The following is a 13,423-nucleotide window of genomic DNA, read 5'->3' on the forward strand; positions in this document are numbered from 1 at the left end:
GTGGTTGATCTACAATCATGTTCACCGCAATAATTGTGGGCATGGAATAGCAGCACATAATTGAATTATGATGCAGATTTGTTGTGATTACTTGTATAATGGAACATACTTTGGGGGATAAATGGCCCTTCTCATATTCCAAGGAATCTGCATTCAGATTTTCAGATAAATCTCACCACGATGGGAGGTTAAATGTTTGACTCTCCGAGAGAGGTCTACTTTTTTGAACTGTGCATAGTGGCACTACTCTGATATGTCATTACACGCAGTAAAGAGCCTTTAAAGAATCATGTTTTCGGAATGTCATAAAGCAGACTTTACTCCATCAGTATCAGGTATGGCTGGTGGCGCAGCACTACATTTGCTGCCTTACAGCGCCAGAGACCCAGGTTCGATCCTGACTACATGTGCTGTCTGTATGGAGCTTGTATATTCTCTCCGAGACAGCGTGAGTTTTCTTCAGGTGCTCTGGTTTCCTCCCACACTCCAAAGATGTGCAAGTTTGTAGGTTGATTGGCCTCGATAAAAATTGTAAGTTCTCCTAGTATGTAGGATAGTGCTAGTGTGCGGGGGGGTTGTTGGTCGGCATGGACGTTGGGCTGAAGGGCCTGTTTCCGCGCTGTCTCTAAACTAAACTAAACTAAAAGTACTATTCAGGGAATTCTTTAATGAGCCTGCTGGGAAACTGGTGGAATAGTATTTTTCTGCATAGTGCACAAAATTGCTGTGGTAAGGCAGATGTTTTTACTTGTCAAAGAGTGGCGATGATGTATGGCACAAGGAGGAAAAGAAGGAGGAGGACAAAGTGGCAACAGAAACTGATGACAGAGTACTGGCAGTAACAGTGAAGCCACAGTGGGAAGTCTAATCGGTTTGGCAGTATTTGAATGACACTTTTTTTTCTGAAAGGCTGTTCCGATGTTTATTCACTGTTTTATTATTAGGTAAAAGTGATTACATGGGAAATAGAAATTTCAAAGGAAACTAATGACTAAATGGTTCATATTTTTTATCAATGATATGCAGTATGTTGGATGAGATAAATGTTACTTTTGTTGATAATGGATGCACTGGAGTAAGTGCAGCTTTCCCTCTTTGTTGACCCTTCATGCCATACCAGCAGGTTTTCTACAATGTGGTGTCAGTCTCAGTGAGCAGCTCAGCAGTCCTTGAATCAAAGGTTCGCGGTTCAAATCTCACCTTGGAAACTAAGCTCAAGATTCAAGTTGAAAGTTCCCCTTCCCCACATAGGTTCCATTTTATTGGCAGGGCATATTATCTTCCAGAATCAAACCATGGCCTTTACTAAATTCTCCATTAGATATTAAAGATCTTTCAAAGGAGAGCAGGTGTGTTGTTCTTGATGCCCTGTCTATCATTTACTGTATCTCCCTGTTAACAACACCCCGATCATCTAGCTGTAGAAGATTGGTGTAAAGTTGACTACCTTTAATATTTAAAACAGTTCATTCGTTTCAGAGCTTTAGAGGCCTGAGGTTAGGAAAAGCACTGTATAATTACAAGCCTGCTGTAGATTTTGCTGTGAATAGCACGCCACCTTTCTTGACACTTCGAAAACCACTGCCTGTGTACGAGGAATCCCTTTTCATGTTCTGGTTTAAGTATATCTATTTAACCTTGAAGGTCTTCTGTTAAGTGCCTGAAGCCAGCTGCAAACAAGTTACTGGAAGAGATTTAAACTTCACTCATTTGTTTCATTTGGGTTTTGGTACAAAGTTAAGTTGGGCACTGTAATTATCAACCAACATCCCCTTCTATGAAGGAACGCTATTGATGAAACAGCTGTAGTCGGGTTGACTTAGGACACTCCTTTAAGTCATAATCACTATTGTATTACTCTTAAGAAAAACATTTGAAGCAGTGTCTTGAATAAAGTCTGCAGGGTTGCCTAGAGATGAGACTGTTTACCTACATAGAGCCATCTTTATGCAAGGATAACCCAAGCCAGCAGTGAGTTTCCTTCAGTATTACCAGTGCTTCTCAATGCCAGAAGGTAGACACAAAATGGCTTCTTAATGCCACACTGGTCAAACGCTGACCATGTCAAGGCAGCCACTCTGCTGACTTTATGCTTGCAGAACGGCAGCTGATCAATACGATCAATATTCGTGGGTGAACTGTATTTGACAGCTTTGTTGATAGCGTCTCTTCTACCATTAGATTGAAGCTTGTGATTTTTGTCAGTGCACCAGGTTTTTTGTTATGAAGACAGACACAAAATGCTGGAGTAACTCAATGGGACAGGCAGCATCTCTGGAGGGAAGGAATGGGTGACATTTCGGTGACATTTTTTTGTTGTCTTTGCTTACCGAGAAAATGCAATTTGTTTGATTGGCTTCGATGATTGTGTGCTGTTTACACTAATTATATGTTGTTGGATGAGCAGATGCTTATGAATTGATCACTTTGGTATATCCAAAATATAGTTCCAATGCCCTGGAGGCAAATTGAGCAACAGTGTTTTCCTGGCAATGCATTCAAAGGCTGCCTGGAAAATCCAAACTCTCTCCACACAGTGAATACATGCTGAGTGAATCAGCATCAAGTGTATTTAGACCACAGTTGGAATTCAATAACATTTTGCATCACTTTAGCCACTCTGCTTCAATTATATTTTACTTTTAGACTTTCACTAAATGCAAAGGTTCTATATTATTTCCTGAGTAATTATGTGGTAGTTTAGCCCTCCTGTGGAATGTTTTAAAATCAGTTAAAATTGTTCAAAATTATGCAATTTATCACCCTAAAGCTATGTCATTTAAGAAATGGTTCTTGAGTGTCCAGTTCTCCGAATTTTAATACTGAATATTATGCACAAATAATTTATTTTCTCAGTGCCAGGAAGCTGCCTTATTATTGGCTGCAGGATTTTTTTAGTTTAGTTTAGAGATACAGTGCGGAAACAGGCCCTTCGGCCCACCGAGTCAGTGCCGACCAGAGATCCCCTTTACACAGGCGCACATTACACACTAGGGATAATTTACAATTTTTACTGATGTCAATTAACCTACGAATCTGTACATCTTTGAAGTGTGGGAAGAAACCAGAGCACCCAGGGAAAACCCACGTGGTCACAGGGAGAACGTACAAACTCCGTACGGACAGCACCCATACTCAGGATCGAACCCGCGTCTCTGCCGCGGTAAGGCAGTAACTCTACCGCTGCATCACTGTGCTGCCCGGATTGTTGCAATTGTAAACAAATTCATTTTTTTTCGTTCCAAGTTATCATGTTTATCTTTTAGTGTTTAGCAAGTTGTAGAGTTAGAGCGCAGGGAATCATGTCCATTTTGACCATAAAGTACCCATCCACACTAATTTGATTTACCAGCGCTTTGGGTTTTATGCCTTAGAGATTCAACTGCTCATCCAGATATGAAATTTTAACACTTTACCTTCATCATTGCTTGGGCAGTGCATTTCAGATTCCAATTACCCACTGGGTGGAAACAAATCCCTCAGATGCGTTCTGATTTTTCTCTCTGCACCTTAACCCCAAGCCTTCTAATTTTGGGTGTCTCAGCACAGGGAAAATGTTTCTTGCTATCCATCCTATTTATGCCCCTCATAACTTTCTACACGTGTAAAGCTACCGCTCAGTCTCCTGCACTTCAGTGAGAACAGTCCCAGCGTATCCAATCCCTCATTCTAACAAAAGCCTTCCATTCCAGGCAACATCCTGGTGAATCTCTTCTTCTAATGTTATCACATCCTTTCTATACTGTGGTGACCAGAGCCACAATATTCCATATGTGGCCCAGCAGGATGACTAGGGTGGGGGAGGGACGGGGAGAGGGAATGCAAGTGTTACTTAAAATCAGAGAAATCAAAGTCAAGCAGCTGGGTTGTAAGCAGACCAAGCGAAATATGAGGTGCTCACATCTGCCACTGTAATGCTCTTCCTCCTATTACCATGCCTTGGATCCCATGGGCTTGAATCTTTTGAATCAGCCTTCTATGTGGGAGGTTGTCAAAGGCTAAACTGAAGTGCATGTGCACTGCATCAACACACTGCTCTTGTCAATACAGTTTATATCTGTTAAAATAAATAATCATATTTATCAGAAAGGACTTCCTAATGAATGAGCTATGGTAACAAGAAAGGAGAGCTGTTCGAGGAACTCTGCAGGTCAGGTCTGTGGAAGAAAATGGACAGTTGACTTTCTGGGTCTAGACCCTTCATTTGGATTGAAAGAATCAAGGGAAAGTAGCCAGTGTAAAGAGATGGTGTTGAAGGTGGGGCAAGATTGAGCAAGTGCTCGGTGAATGGAGGTGAGGAACAGTTGATTGATAGATCAATAGATCAGGTGGGGGGGGGGGGGGGGAGGGGGGAGGTTGGAGATAGCAGCAAAGGCTAGCAATTTTAGTCACGTATCTCCAAAGCTAGGGTAACTTGTAATCCTATTTAAAAAAAATATATATATTTGTCCTTGTATCTCACTGTACTTTTGCGAATGACAATAAACTTGACTTGACTTTCTCTAATAACTTTTCTACCATTGGCATTATCATCACTGGTCCACAATTACCTTCTTTATCCCTGCTGTCCTCCTGGGGGGGGGGGGGGGGGGGGGGAGAGGAACTAGAAAAAGGTCCACCTGTCATTGGCCACCTCACTTGTGGCCAGAGATATTTAAAAAATCGTTTTCTGAGCCCCAACAATCCCCTTCCTTGCTACCCGCAATAGACAGAGATAAATCTCATCAAGTCCTGGCAATTTAAGACATTGAATACCACAAATGTCTAAAATGAAGGCTAATAGAACAATGAATTATCGTGGCAGGTTGCAGTCTGGCACCATATGTGGAAAGGTATCATGGAGAGTCTAAAATTACGTTGTGGTTAAGTTACTAAATTAACAGCCAGAGCACTGAATATTTGATCAGGAGACCAGGCTCAAATTAGAAGATGTCAACTTCGAAACTTTAAATTAAAATAATTAGATAAATTTAGGAGGACAAAAATAGTCTCAGTAATGGTGACATAAAACTACTGGATTGTTAGTTTTAAAAAGTACCTCGCCATTTTAATGGGTATGGTTTAGATGCGACTCTGGACCCACCAGTTTACATGACACTCATTGAATAGAAGAATATCTCTCCATGCATGAAGGCGGTTCCTTTCAGGGAGAAGTTAAAGTTATGCTTTGGGCTCAAGATTTTATCGCGAATATTTGGAAGAACGGAACGGTTTGTAACAGGCAGCCACTTGCAAGGAAATGCCAAAGGGCCAAAACCAGTGGGAAGAGGAAATCATCTGGAGAAGAAAACATGAGAAGATGGAGCTAAGTCTTGTGGCTTGTCAGAATAATCTTAAAAACAACCATTTTGAGCCATTACTGAGACACTAGGGCCCTTGTGGAATTGAGCAATGCAAGAAACCAGATTCAGTTCCAAGTCTTTCTGCATAAACAGAAATAAATACTCTGGATGGTCCCAATCTGTCAAATAATATTTATATTCACTGAGTGTAAATGTTCTCTGGATATGGATAATTTCATTTCGATGGAATTTTGAACAGAATAATATTTAATTTTCATAATCCTAAAGCTGACGTTATATTTGTCCGGCAAGCCTCGTTTCTGCTTCCACTGGACAAACCCAGACATTGTTTTGAATATGGCAATTTTCTCGAGAACATGCTAATGTGTAATTTGTCTCTAGGAATGGTCTGGTCCGATGTGAAGAGACTGTGGTATGATGGACTTGAAGACTTTCTGGAAGAGTCTCGAAATCAACTCAGTTTTGTCATGAACTCCTTGTATTTAGCAACTTTTGCCCTCAAGGTTGTGGCTCATCATAAGGTAAACAAGACATGTGGAGAGAAGGGCGATTTTGTAGTTCTGTCTGGATGTGAGAATTGCTGCTATAAGCTAAATGTTGCAAAAAAGAGAAGCTGTTAGAAATTGATTGAAAATACAGCCGTTCTTCAATTTACAAAAGGGTTGCATCCCTGGAAAGCGTATTATTAAGCAAAATTTCATAAATACAAAATACTGTGCAAAGTGCACAATATTTTATACAGTGCGTTCGAGTGGGAAGAGAGTGATGTGCTGTGAGTCATAGCAAAAAATAAATTCATAATTCGAAGACATGTCCATAAAAGATCAATGGCATTAGTGAAAATTCATAAATTAAACAATTGCAAATTGTGCAGTACTTATAATGGATAAGTTGATGACAAATTAACAATGAGTTAATTTGCGATGTGTGTTTGGATATCAAAATAATATGCTTTGAAGAAACAAAATGGGTTGCTCTTGTTATTTAACTAGATTTTTTAGGGCTATTCATTCCCCTGAAGTGAGGACTAGTGGCTTGTTTGTGAGCTCTCTGTCAAACACTAACTGCTGGAAAAAAGAAGCAGCAGCTTGTGATTTTAATTGTATTTTTAGTTCCAACTTTGAAGATTTACTTTGTTGCTTTGCCCCTTTCTTGTGTTGTGCACCTTGACTGGAAGAGGAGCAAGTTCTCCTGGTTCCAGTCTTGCATTGTAGGTGGTTACCAGAGAGTGGGTAGAAAGCTAAAGGGCCTGTCCCACTTAGGCGATTTTTTTGGCGACTGCCGGCGACTGTCAAAGTCGTAGCAGATCGCCAAAAGTTTCTTTTACCCGACGACAATGACCACGACAATGCCGAGTCAGGTCGAGATTACACCGTCTTCGGAAACATTGCGAAATTCCCACGCTGTCAATGCTTCTCCGGCGTCCTAATTTTCGCTGAAATCACTGACAAGTCAGTAAGTACTTGAGAGTTTTGAACGATAACATCTTGTGTGGGTTACTTAAAAACCAAGCATCACTGTAACAAGGCATAAACTGGATTTACTTCCAGTTTACTAATAGCTGTATTAAAAAAAAAAAATTAAAAGTGGTTAGGTGGATTTGTGTGAAAAGTGTGTGGGCATTCTTTGAAAATTTACGAGAGAAATTTACGAGAGATGCATATCTGGTTTCTGGGTTGCATATCTGGGTTGGGAGCCCACTTTAAATGTAATGGCTGATGGCCATAAACAACGCGGAAATTGCCACGCTTACCTGACCGTCAAACTGTCGCCTCCAATCTACCTGTCAAATGTTCTGACGGTAAATAAAATTGGTTAAACACAAGCATTTTATGGTATTTTGAAATGACTTTACTTATTTTAATATTATGTGCTTCTAAATGCATCTAAGAGAACCTATCAAACCTGGGGACAGCATGCGACAGCGCCCGCAATAAGCAACGATACCTGGCGACAAGCCAGCTGTCGCCGAGAAATTTCACTCCAGATGTTTTCTCAGCGACGCGCTGAGATCCACTGCGATTTTTGGAAGACTCCTCACGATCATGCCCACGAGACCCCGATGAACTGTCGGCGACAACCTAGTTGCCGGCAGTCGCCTTAAAATCGCCTAAGTGGAACAGGCCCTTAAGTCTCCTCTGCACCCTTTTCAAAGCCTCCACAACTTTCTGGTTATGGAGCGACCGGAACTGCATACAAAACTCCAAATGCGGCCTAAAGAAAGTCCAATAAAGATGCATCATGACTTCCTGACTCTTACACTCAGAGCCCTGACCAATGAAGGCAAGCATATCATTTGCCTTCTTTACAACTTTATCGACTTGTTTTGCCACTTGCAGCAAGTTATGGCCTTGGACCCCTAGATCCCTCTATACATCAATGCTATTAAGGATTTTACTATTAATTGAATATTTTCCCTTTACATTCAACCTCCCATACTGCAAGACATCACAATTGCTCAGATTAAAATCCATATACCATTTTTCATTTTTCTGTCATTGATCTATGTTCCACAGTAAAGTTCGACAGTCGTCCTCACAGTCCATGACTTCAACAATCTTGGGGTCATCTGCAAATTTACTAACCATCCTCCGCCTGAATATTGTCCTTCCACCACAGCTCTGACTTCCATCAGTAAGCCATTTATGAATCCATACGACCAAGTCACCATTAATCTTGTGCATCTTAATCTTCTGGATCAGTCTACCATGGGGGACTTTATCAAATGCCTTACTAAAATCCATGTAGCCAACATCCATCGCCCTCCCCTCATTGATCATCTTCATCACCTCCTCAAAAAGCTCCCTGAAGTTAGTAAGACATGACCTGCCACGTGCAAAGTCATGCTGACTGTCCCTAATTAACCCATCTATTCTCTTTCAAATAGGAGTAAATCCTATCCTGAAGAATTCTCTCCAATAGGACATTTTTAGGAAGCTAAAGATTGAGATGTTGGAATTGGAGTGCCTAATGGCACCTGATCACTGTCAGTATTACAGTGGTGGTACAGTAATTCAAAATATAGAAACAAGAAACTGTGGATGCTGTATAACAAAGTGTTGGAGTAAGTCAGTGGGTCAGGCAACATCTCTGGAGAACAAAGCAATGACCTGCCCCTGTTTTAAAGCGCAGACATTGTTCTCTGCCCCAACACATGTCCGCAGAGACAGATTGAAAGGTGGTTGCCACAAAATAACGTATTGAGCATGGAGCTATCTTTGCTATTTAGTTGAATTTCAATGTTATTTGCTTATGCGTGCCCTGATCTGATATGTAAAGTTTAGGCGTGATAATTTCTAACTTTTGTGCATAGAAATTGCTGCACCTTGATGTTTGCACTTTCAGTGTTCTTTCAGGGTTGCTCCTATCTGTGATTTATAAATTTATGTAGAGAATTACTTGCTCAAAAATAACACATCTGCAGTACAGAGATAGCTTCTGTTTGCTTTTCACTTTTCAGACTGTGAGTACCAGCCTAATCTTACAACAAATCCCTTTAAGGTATCTTTTAAGAATCAGGATATTAAGAATGGGTGTATTAAATAAACAAGATCTATAAATCTATAAATCATGTTATTGTTCAACAAGCACAAAACTTTATTCCCATTATCCTGTATCTGTACACTGCGGATGGCTCCATTGTAATCATGTATTGTCTTTCCGCTGATTGGTTAGCATGCAACAAAAGCTTTTCACTGTACCTCGGTGCATGTGACAATAAACTAAACTAAACTTCTTTAATATCTCTCTAGTTTCATGCCATTAGAGATCGGAAGGATTGGGACGCTTTTCATCCCACTTTAGTGGCAGAGGGTCTCTTTGCTTTTGGGAATATTCTCAGTTATCTGCGGCTTTTCTTCATGTACACAACCAGTTCCATCCTGGGACCACTGCAGGTAATGCATGCTTATTAGTTTATTCATTTGAAACCAAAGAGTAGATGTCTCTCTTTAAGCACAAATAGAATGTACAGGCCACGGCAGTAGGGGTAGAGTCAGGCAGAGGCCAAAGTTGGTTGATATAAAAGTCTTCTATTCATCAAGGGAAACAGAAATTCTCTTGGAGACCCTCTGAGTAAAATCTCCCAAACTCAAAATACATTACGTTTTTATACTATCTTAAGATCAACGCTAACAGCAGATGATTCAAAACAATTTTAATTTCAAAACAATTTAGTTGACTTAGGTATTTTAAGTCTGACATAAGATTACATGGAATTCCTCATTTACAATATAGCTGACAAAACATCCCAACGAAGGTTAACAAAAATGCCGGAGTGACTCAGCGGGACAAGCAGTGTCTCTCGAGAGAAGGAATGGGTGACGTTTCAGGTTGAGACCCTTCTTCAGACTCGACCCGAAATGTCACCCATTCCTTCCCTCCAGAGATGCTACTTGTCCCACTTAGTTACTCCAACATTTTGTGTCTATCTTCAGTGTAAACCAGCATCTGCAGTTCCTTCCTACACAAAACATTCCAACTCCTTTGCTTGTTCAAAGTACTTCCTATGGATGGTCAAAAAGCCTCTGAGGACAGGGAACCCATGCACCCATAATTAGTGTTGTGAGGGCTGATTTTCCTTCACAAGTATCCCATTATTGATAGACGGACAAATATCCTGATGACCATGCTTGATGTGCCAAGTGACAAATAAGTCAGGTCTGGAAGCTTCCTTCATCTCTATCACAAAGGTGTGAAATAACTTAAGCTGAAGATTTCTGGCATGATGTAGGCCAATTAATATATTCTATTGTCTTGCATTTGGCTGATGCATATGACAAGAAGTCACGGTTATGTGAGTAGACCATCTGTCTCGTTACAAAGCTGCCATTTTAATTTCTAACTGATTACTGCTTTCAGTGTACATTAGAACACATACTTTGAAAATCAGTTCCTGTTGTGAATTAATAACTGGTCCTTCCAAATAATTTTTTAAACCTTGAATTATCCCTTTCAGGCAGGTGGTTAGCACCAGATCTCAATTAAGGGTACCCCAAAATGGACCTAACATATCTGAGTGTCTGTGGGGTGGTTTTGCTTTCCTTCTCTTTGGGTCAGTGTTTGGAGTGGCCTTCCTTGCTTCACCTAGTAGCATACACAAAACATTGTCTGCATCTTCCTTTTCCCAGCATCTCCATTGCTGTCTGTTTTTCCCCATTCTACAGTTTATTATTTCCCCCTATAATTATCTTGTATAATTAAATGTTTTTTTATTAAATTATGGAAACTTTCTTCACTTTATTTCCTCTGCACGGGTTGCATCTTAACAGCAGGGGGACAAACATTCTGGCAGGCAGGTTTGCTAGTGTGACACCTGTGGCTTTAAACTAAGTAGTGGGGGGGAGGGGTTAACAAATTGTGAATATGAAGATGAGGTAAAAGGGAATACAGGAGATATTGCAAAAGACTCTCGGAAGAATGGGAACAGAAGTTCTAGAGCGGAAAAGAAATTAAGGGCAGGGCCAATTGTGAACGATGTGAGAGAGGAGGTAAATACAGAAGTTAAAGTGTTGTACTTAAATGCGCGTAGTATAAAAAATAAAGTGGATGAGCTTGAGGCTCAGTTAGTCATGGGCAAGTATGATGTTGTAGGGATCACTGAGACATGGTTACAAGAGGACCAGGGCTGGGAACTGAATATCCAGGGGTACACAACGTATAGAAAAGACAGACAGGTGGGCAGAGGGGGTGGGGTTGCTCTGATGGTAAGGAATGATATTCATTCCCTTGCAAGGGGTGACATAGAATCAGGAGATGTTGAATCAGTATGGATAGAAATGAGAAATTGTAAGGGTAAAAAGACCCTAATGGGAGTTATCTATAGGCCCCCAAACAGTAGCCTCGACATAGGGTGCAAGTTGAATCAGGAGATAAAATTGGCGTGTCAAAAATGTAATGCTACTGTGGTTATGGGAGATTTCAACATGCAGGTAGACTGGGAAAATCAGGTTGGAAATGGACCCCAGGAAAGAGAGTTTGTAGAGTGCCTTCGAGATGGATTCTTAGAACAGCTTGTACTGGAGCCTACCAGGGAGAAGGCAATTCTGGATTTAGTGTTGTGTAATGATCCTGGTCTGATAAGGGGACTAGAGGTAAAAGAGCCATTAGGAGGCAGTGATCACAACATGATAAGTTTTACTCTGCAAATGGAAAGGCAGAAGGGAAAATCGGAAGTGTCGGTATTACAGTATAGCAAAGGGGATTACAGAGGCATGAGGCGGGAGCTGGCCAAAATTGATTGGAAGGAGGCCCTAGCAGGGAAGACGGTAGAACAGCAATGGCAGGTATTCCTGGGAATAATGCAGAGGTTGCAGGATCAATTTATTCCAAAGAGGTGGAAAGACTCTAAGGGGAGTAAGAGACACCTGTGGCTGACGAGGGAAGTCAGGGACAGCATAAAAATTAAGGAGAGGAAGTATAACATAGCAAAGAAGAGTGGGAAGACAGAGGATTGGGACTCTTTTAAAGAGCAACAAAAGTTAACTAAAAAGGCAATACGGGGAGAAAAGATGAGGTACGAGGGTAAACTAGCCAATAATATAAAGGAAGATAGCAAAAGTTTTTTTAGGTACGTGAAGAGGAAAAAAATAGTCAAGGCAAATGTGGGTCCCTTGAAGACAGAAGCAGGGGAATTTATTATGGGGAACAAAGAAATGGCAGACGAGTTAAACCGTTACTTTGGATCTGTCTTCACTGAGGAAGATACACACAATCTCCCAAATGTTCTAGGGGCCGGAGAACCTAGGGTGATGGAGGAACTGAAGGAAATCCACATTAGGCAGGAAATGGTTTTGGGTAGACTGATGGGACTGAAGGCTGATAAATCCCCAGGGCCTGATGGTCTGCATCCCAGAGTACTTAAGGAGGTGGCTCTAGAAATAGTGGAAGCATTGGAGATCATTTTTCAATGTTCTATAGATTCAGGATCAGTTCCTGTGGATTGGAGGATAGCAAATGTTATCCCACTTTTTAAGAAAGGAGGGAGAGAGAAAACGGGGAATTATAGACCAGTTAGTCTGACATCAGTGGTGGGGAAGATGCTGGAGTCAATTATAAAAGACGAAATTGCTGAGCATTTGGATAGCAGTAACGGGATCATTCCGAGTCAGCATGGATTTACGAAGGGGAAATCATGCTTGACAAATCTACTGGAATTTTTTGAGGATGTAACTAGGAAAATTGACAAGGGAGAGTCAGTGGATGTGGTGTACCTCGACTTTCAGAAAGCCTTCGACAAGGTCCCACATAGGAGATTAGTGGGCAAAATTAGGGCACATGGTATTGGGGGTAGGGTACTGACATGGATAGAAAATTGGTTGACAGACAGAAAGCAAAGAGTGGGGATAAATGGGTCCCTTTCGGAATGGCAGGCAGTGACCAGTGGGGTACCGCAAGGTTCGGTGCTGGGACCCCAGCTATTTACGATATACATTAATGATTTAGACGAAGGGATTAAAAGTACCATTAGCAAATTTGCAGATGATACTAAGTTGGGGGGTAGTGTGAATTGTGAGGAAGATGCAATAAGGCTGCAGGGTGACTTGGACAGGTTGTGTGAGTGGGCGGATACATGGCAGATGCAGTTTAATGTAGATAAGTGTGAGGTTATTCACTTTGGAAGTAAGAATAGAAAGGCAGATTATTATCTGAATGGTGTCAAGTTAGGAGGAGGGGGAGTTCAACGAGATCTGGGTGTCCTAGTGCATCAGTCAATGAAAGGAAGCATGCAGGTACAGCAGGCAGTGAAGAAAGCCAATGGAATGTTGGCCTTCGTAACAAGAGGAGTTGAGTATAGGAGCAAAGAGGTCCTTCTACAGTTGTACCGGGCCCTGGTGAGACCGCACCTGGAGTACTGTGTGCAGTTTTGGTCTCCAAATTTGAGGAAGGATATTCTTGCTATGGAGGGCGTGCAGCGTAGGTTCACTAGGTTAATTCCCGGAATGGCGGGACTGTCGTATGTTGAAAGGCTGGAGCGATTGGGCTTGTATACACTGGAATTTAGAAGGATGAGGGGGGATCTTATTGAAACATATAAGATAATTAGGGGATTGGACACATTAGAGGCAGATAACATGTTCCCAATGTTAGGGGAGTCCAGAACAAGGGGCCACAGTTTGAGA

General features: G+C 41.3%; 1 protein-coding gene across 1 annotated transcript in view; it reads left to right on the forward strand.

The window, feature by feature from the left end:
- The window catches only part of trpc1 (transient receptor potential cation channel, subfamily C, member 1), a 71,424-nt gene that overhangs the window by 32,604 nt on the left and 25,397 nt on the right, over window positions 1-13,423 (forward strand). The window contains exons 8-9 of the mRNA XM_078410416.1: window positions 5,685-5,824; window positions 9,056-9,199. Coding sequence (XP_078266542.1) covers window positions 5,685-5,824; window positions 9,056-9,199 — 284 coding nt within the window. The remainder of the gene's footprint in view (window positions 1-5,684; window positions 5,825-9,055; window positions 9,200-13,423) is intronic.

Source organism: Rhinoraja longicauda, chromosome 13 (genome assembly GCF_053455715.1).
Source record: "Rhinoraja longicauda isolate Sanriku21f chromosome 13, sRhiLon1.1, whole genome shotgun sequence".
In the NCBI taxonomy this organism is placed as follows: Eukaryota; Metazoa; Chordata; class Chondrichthyes; order Rajiformes; family Arhynchobatidae; genus Rhinoraja; species Rhinoraja longicauda.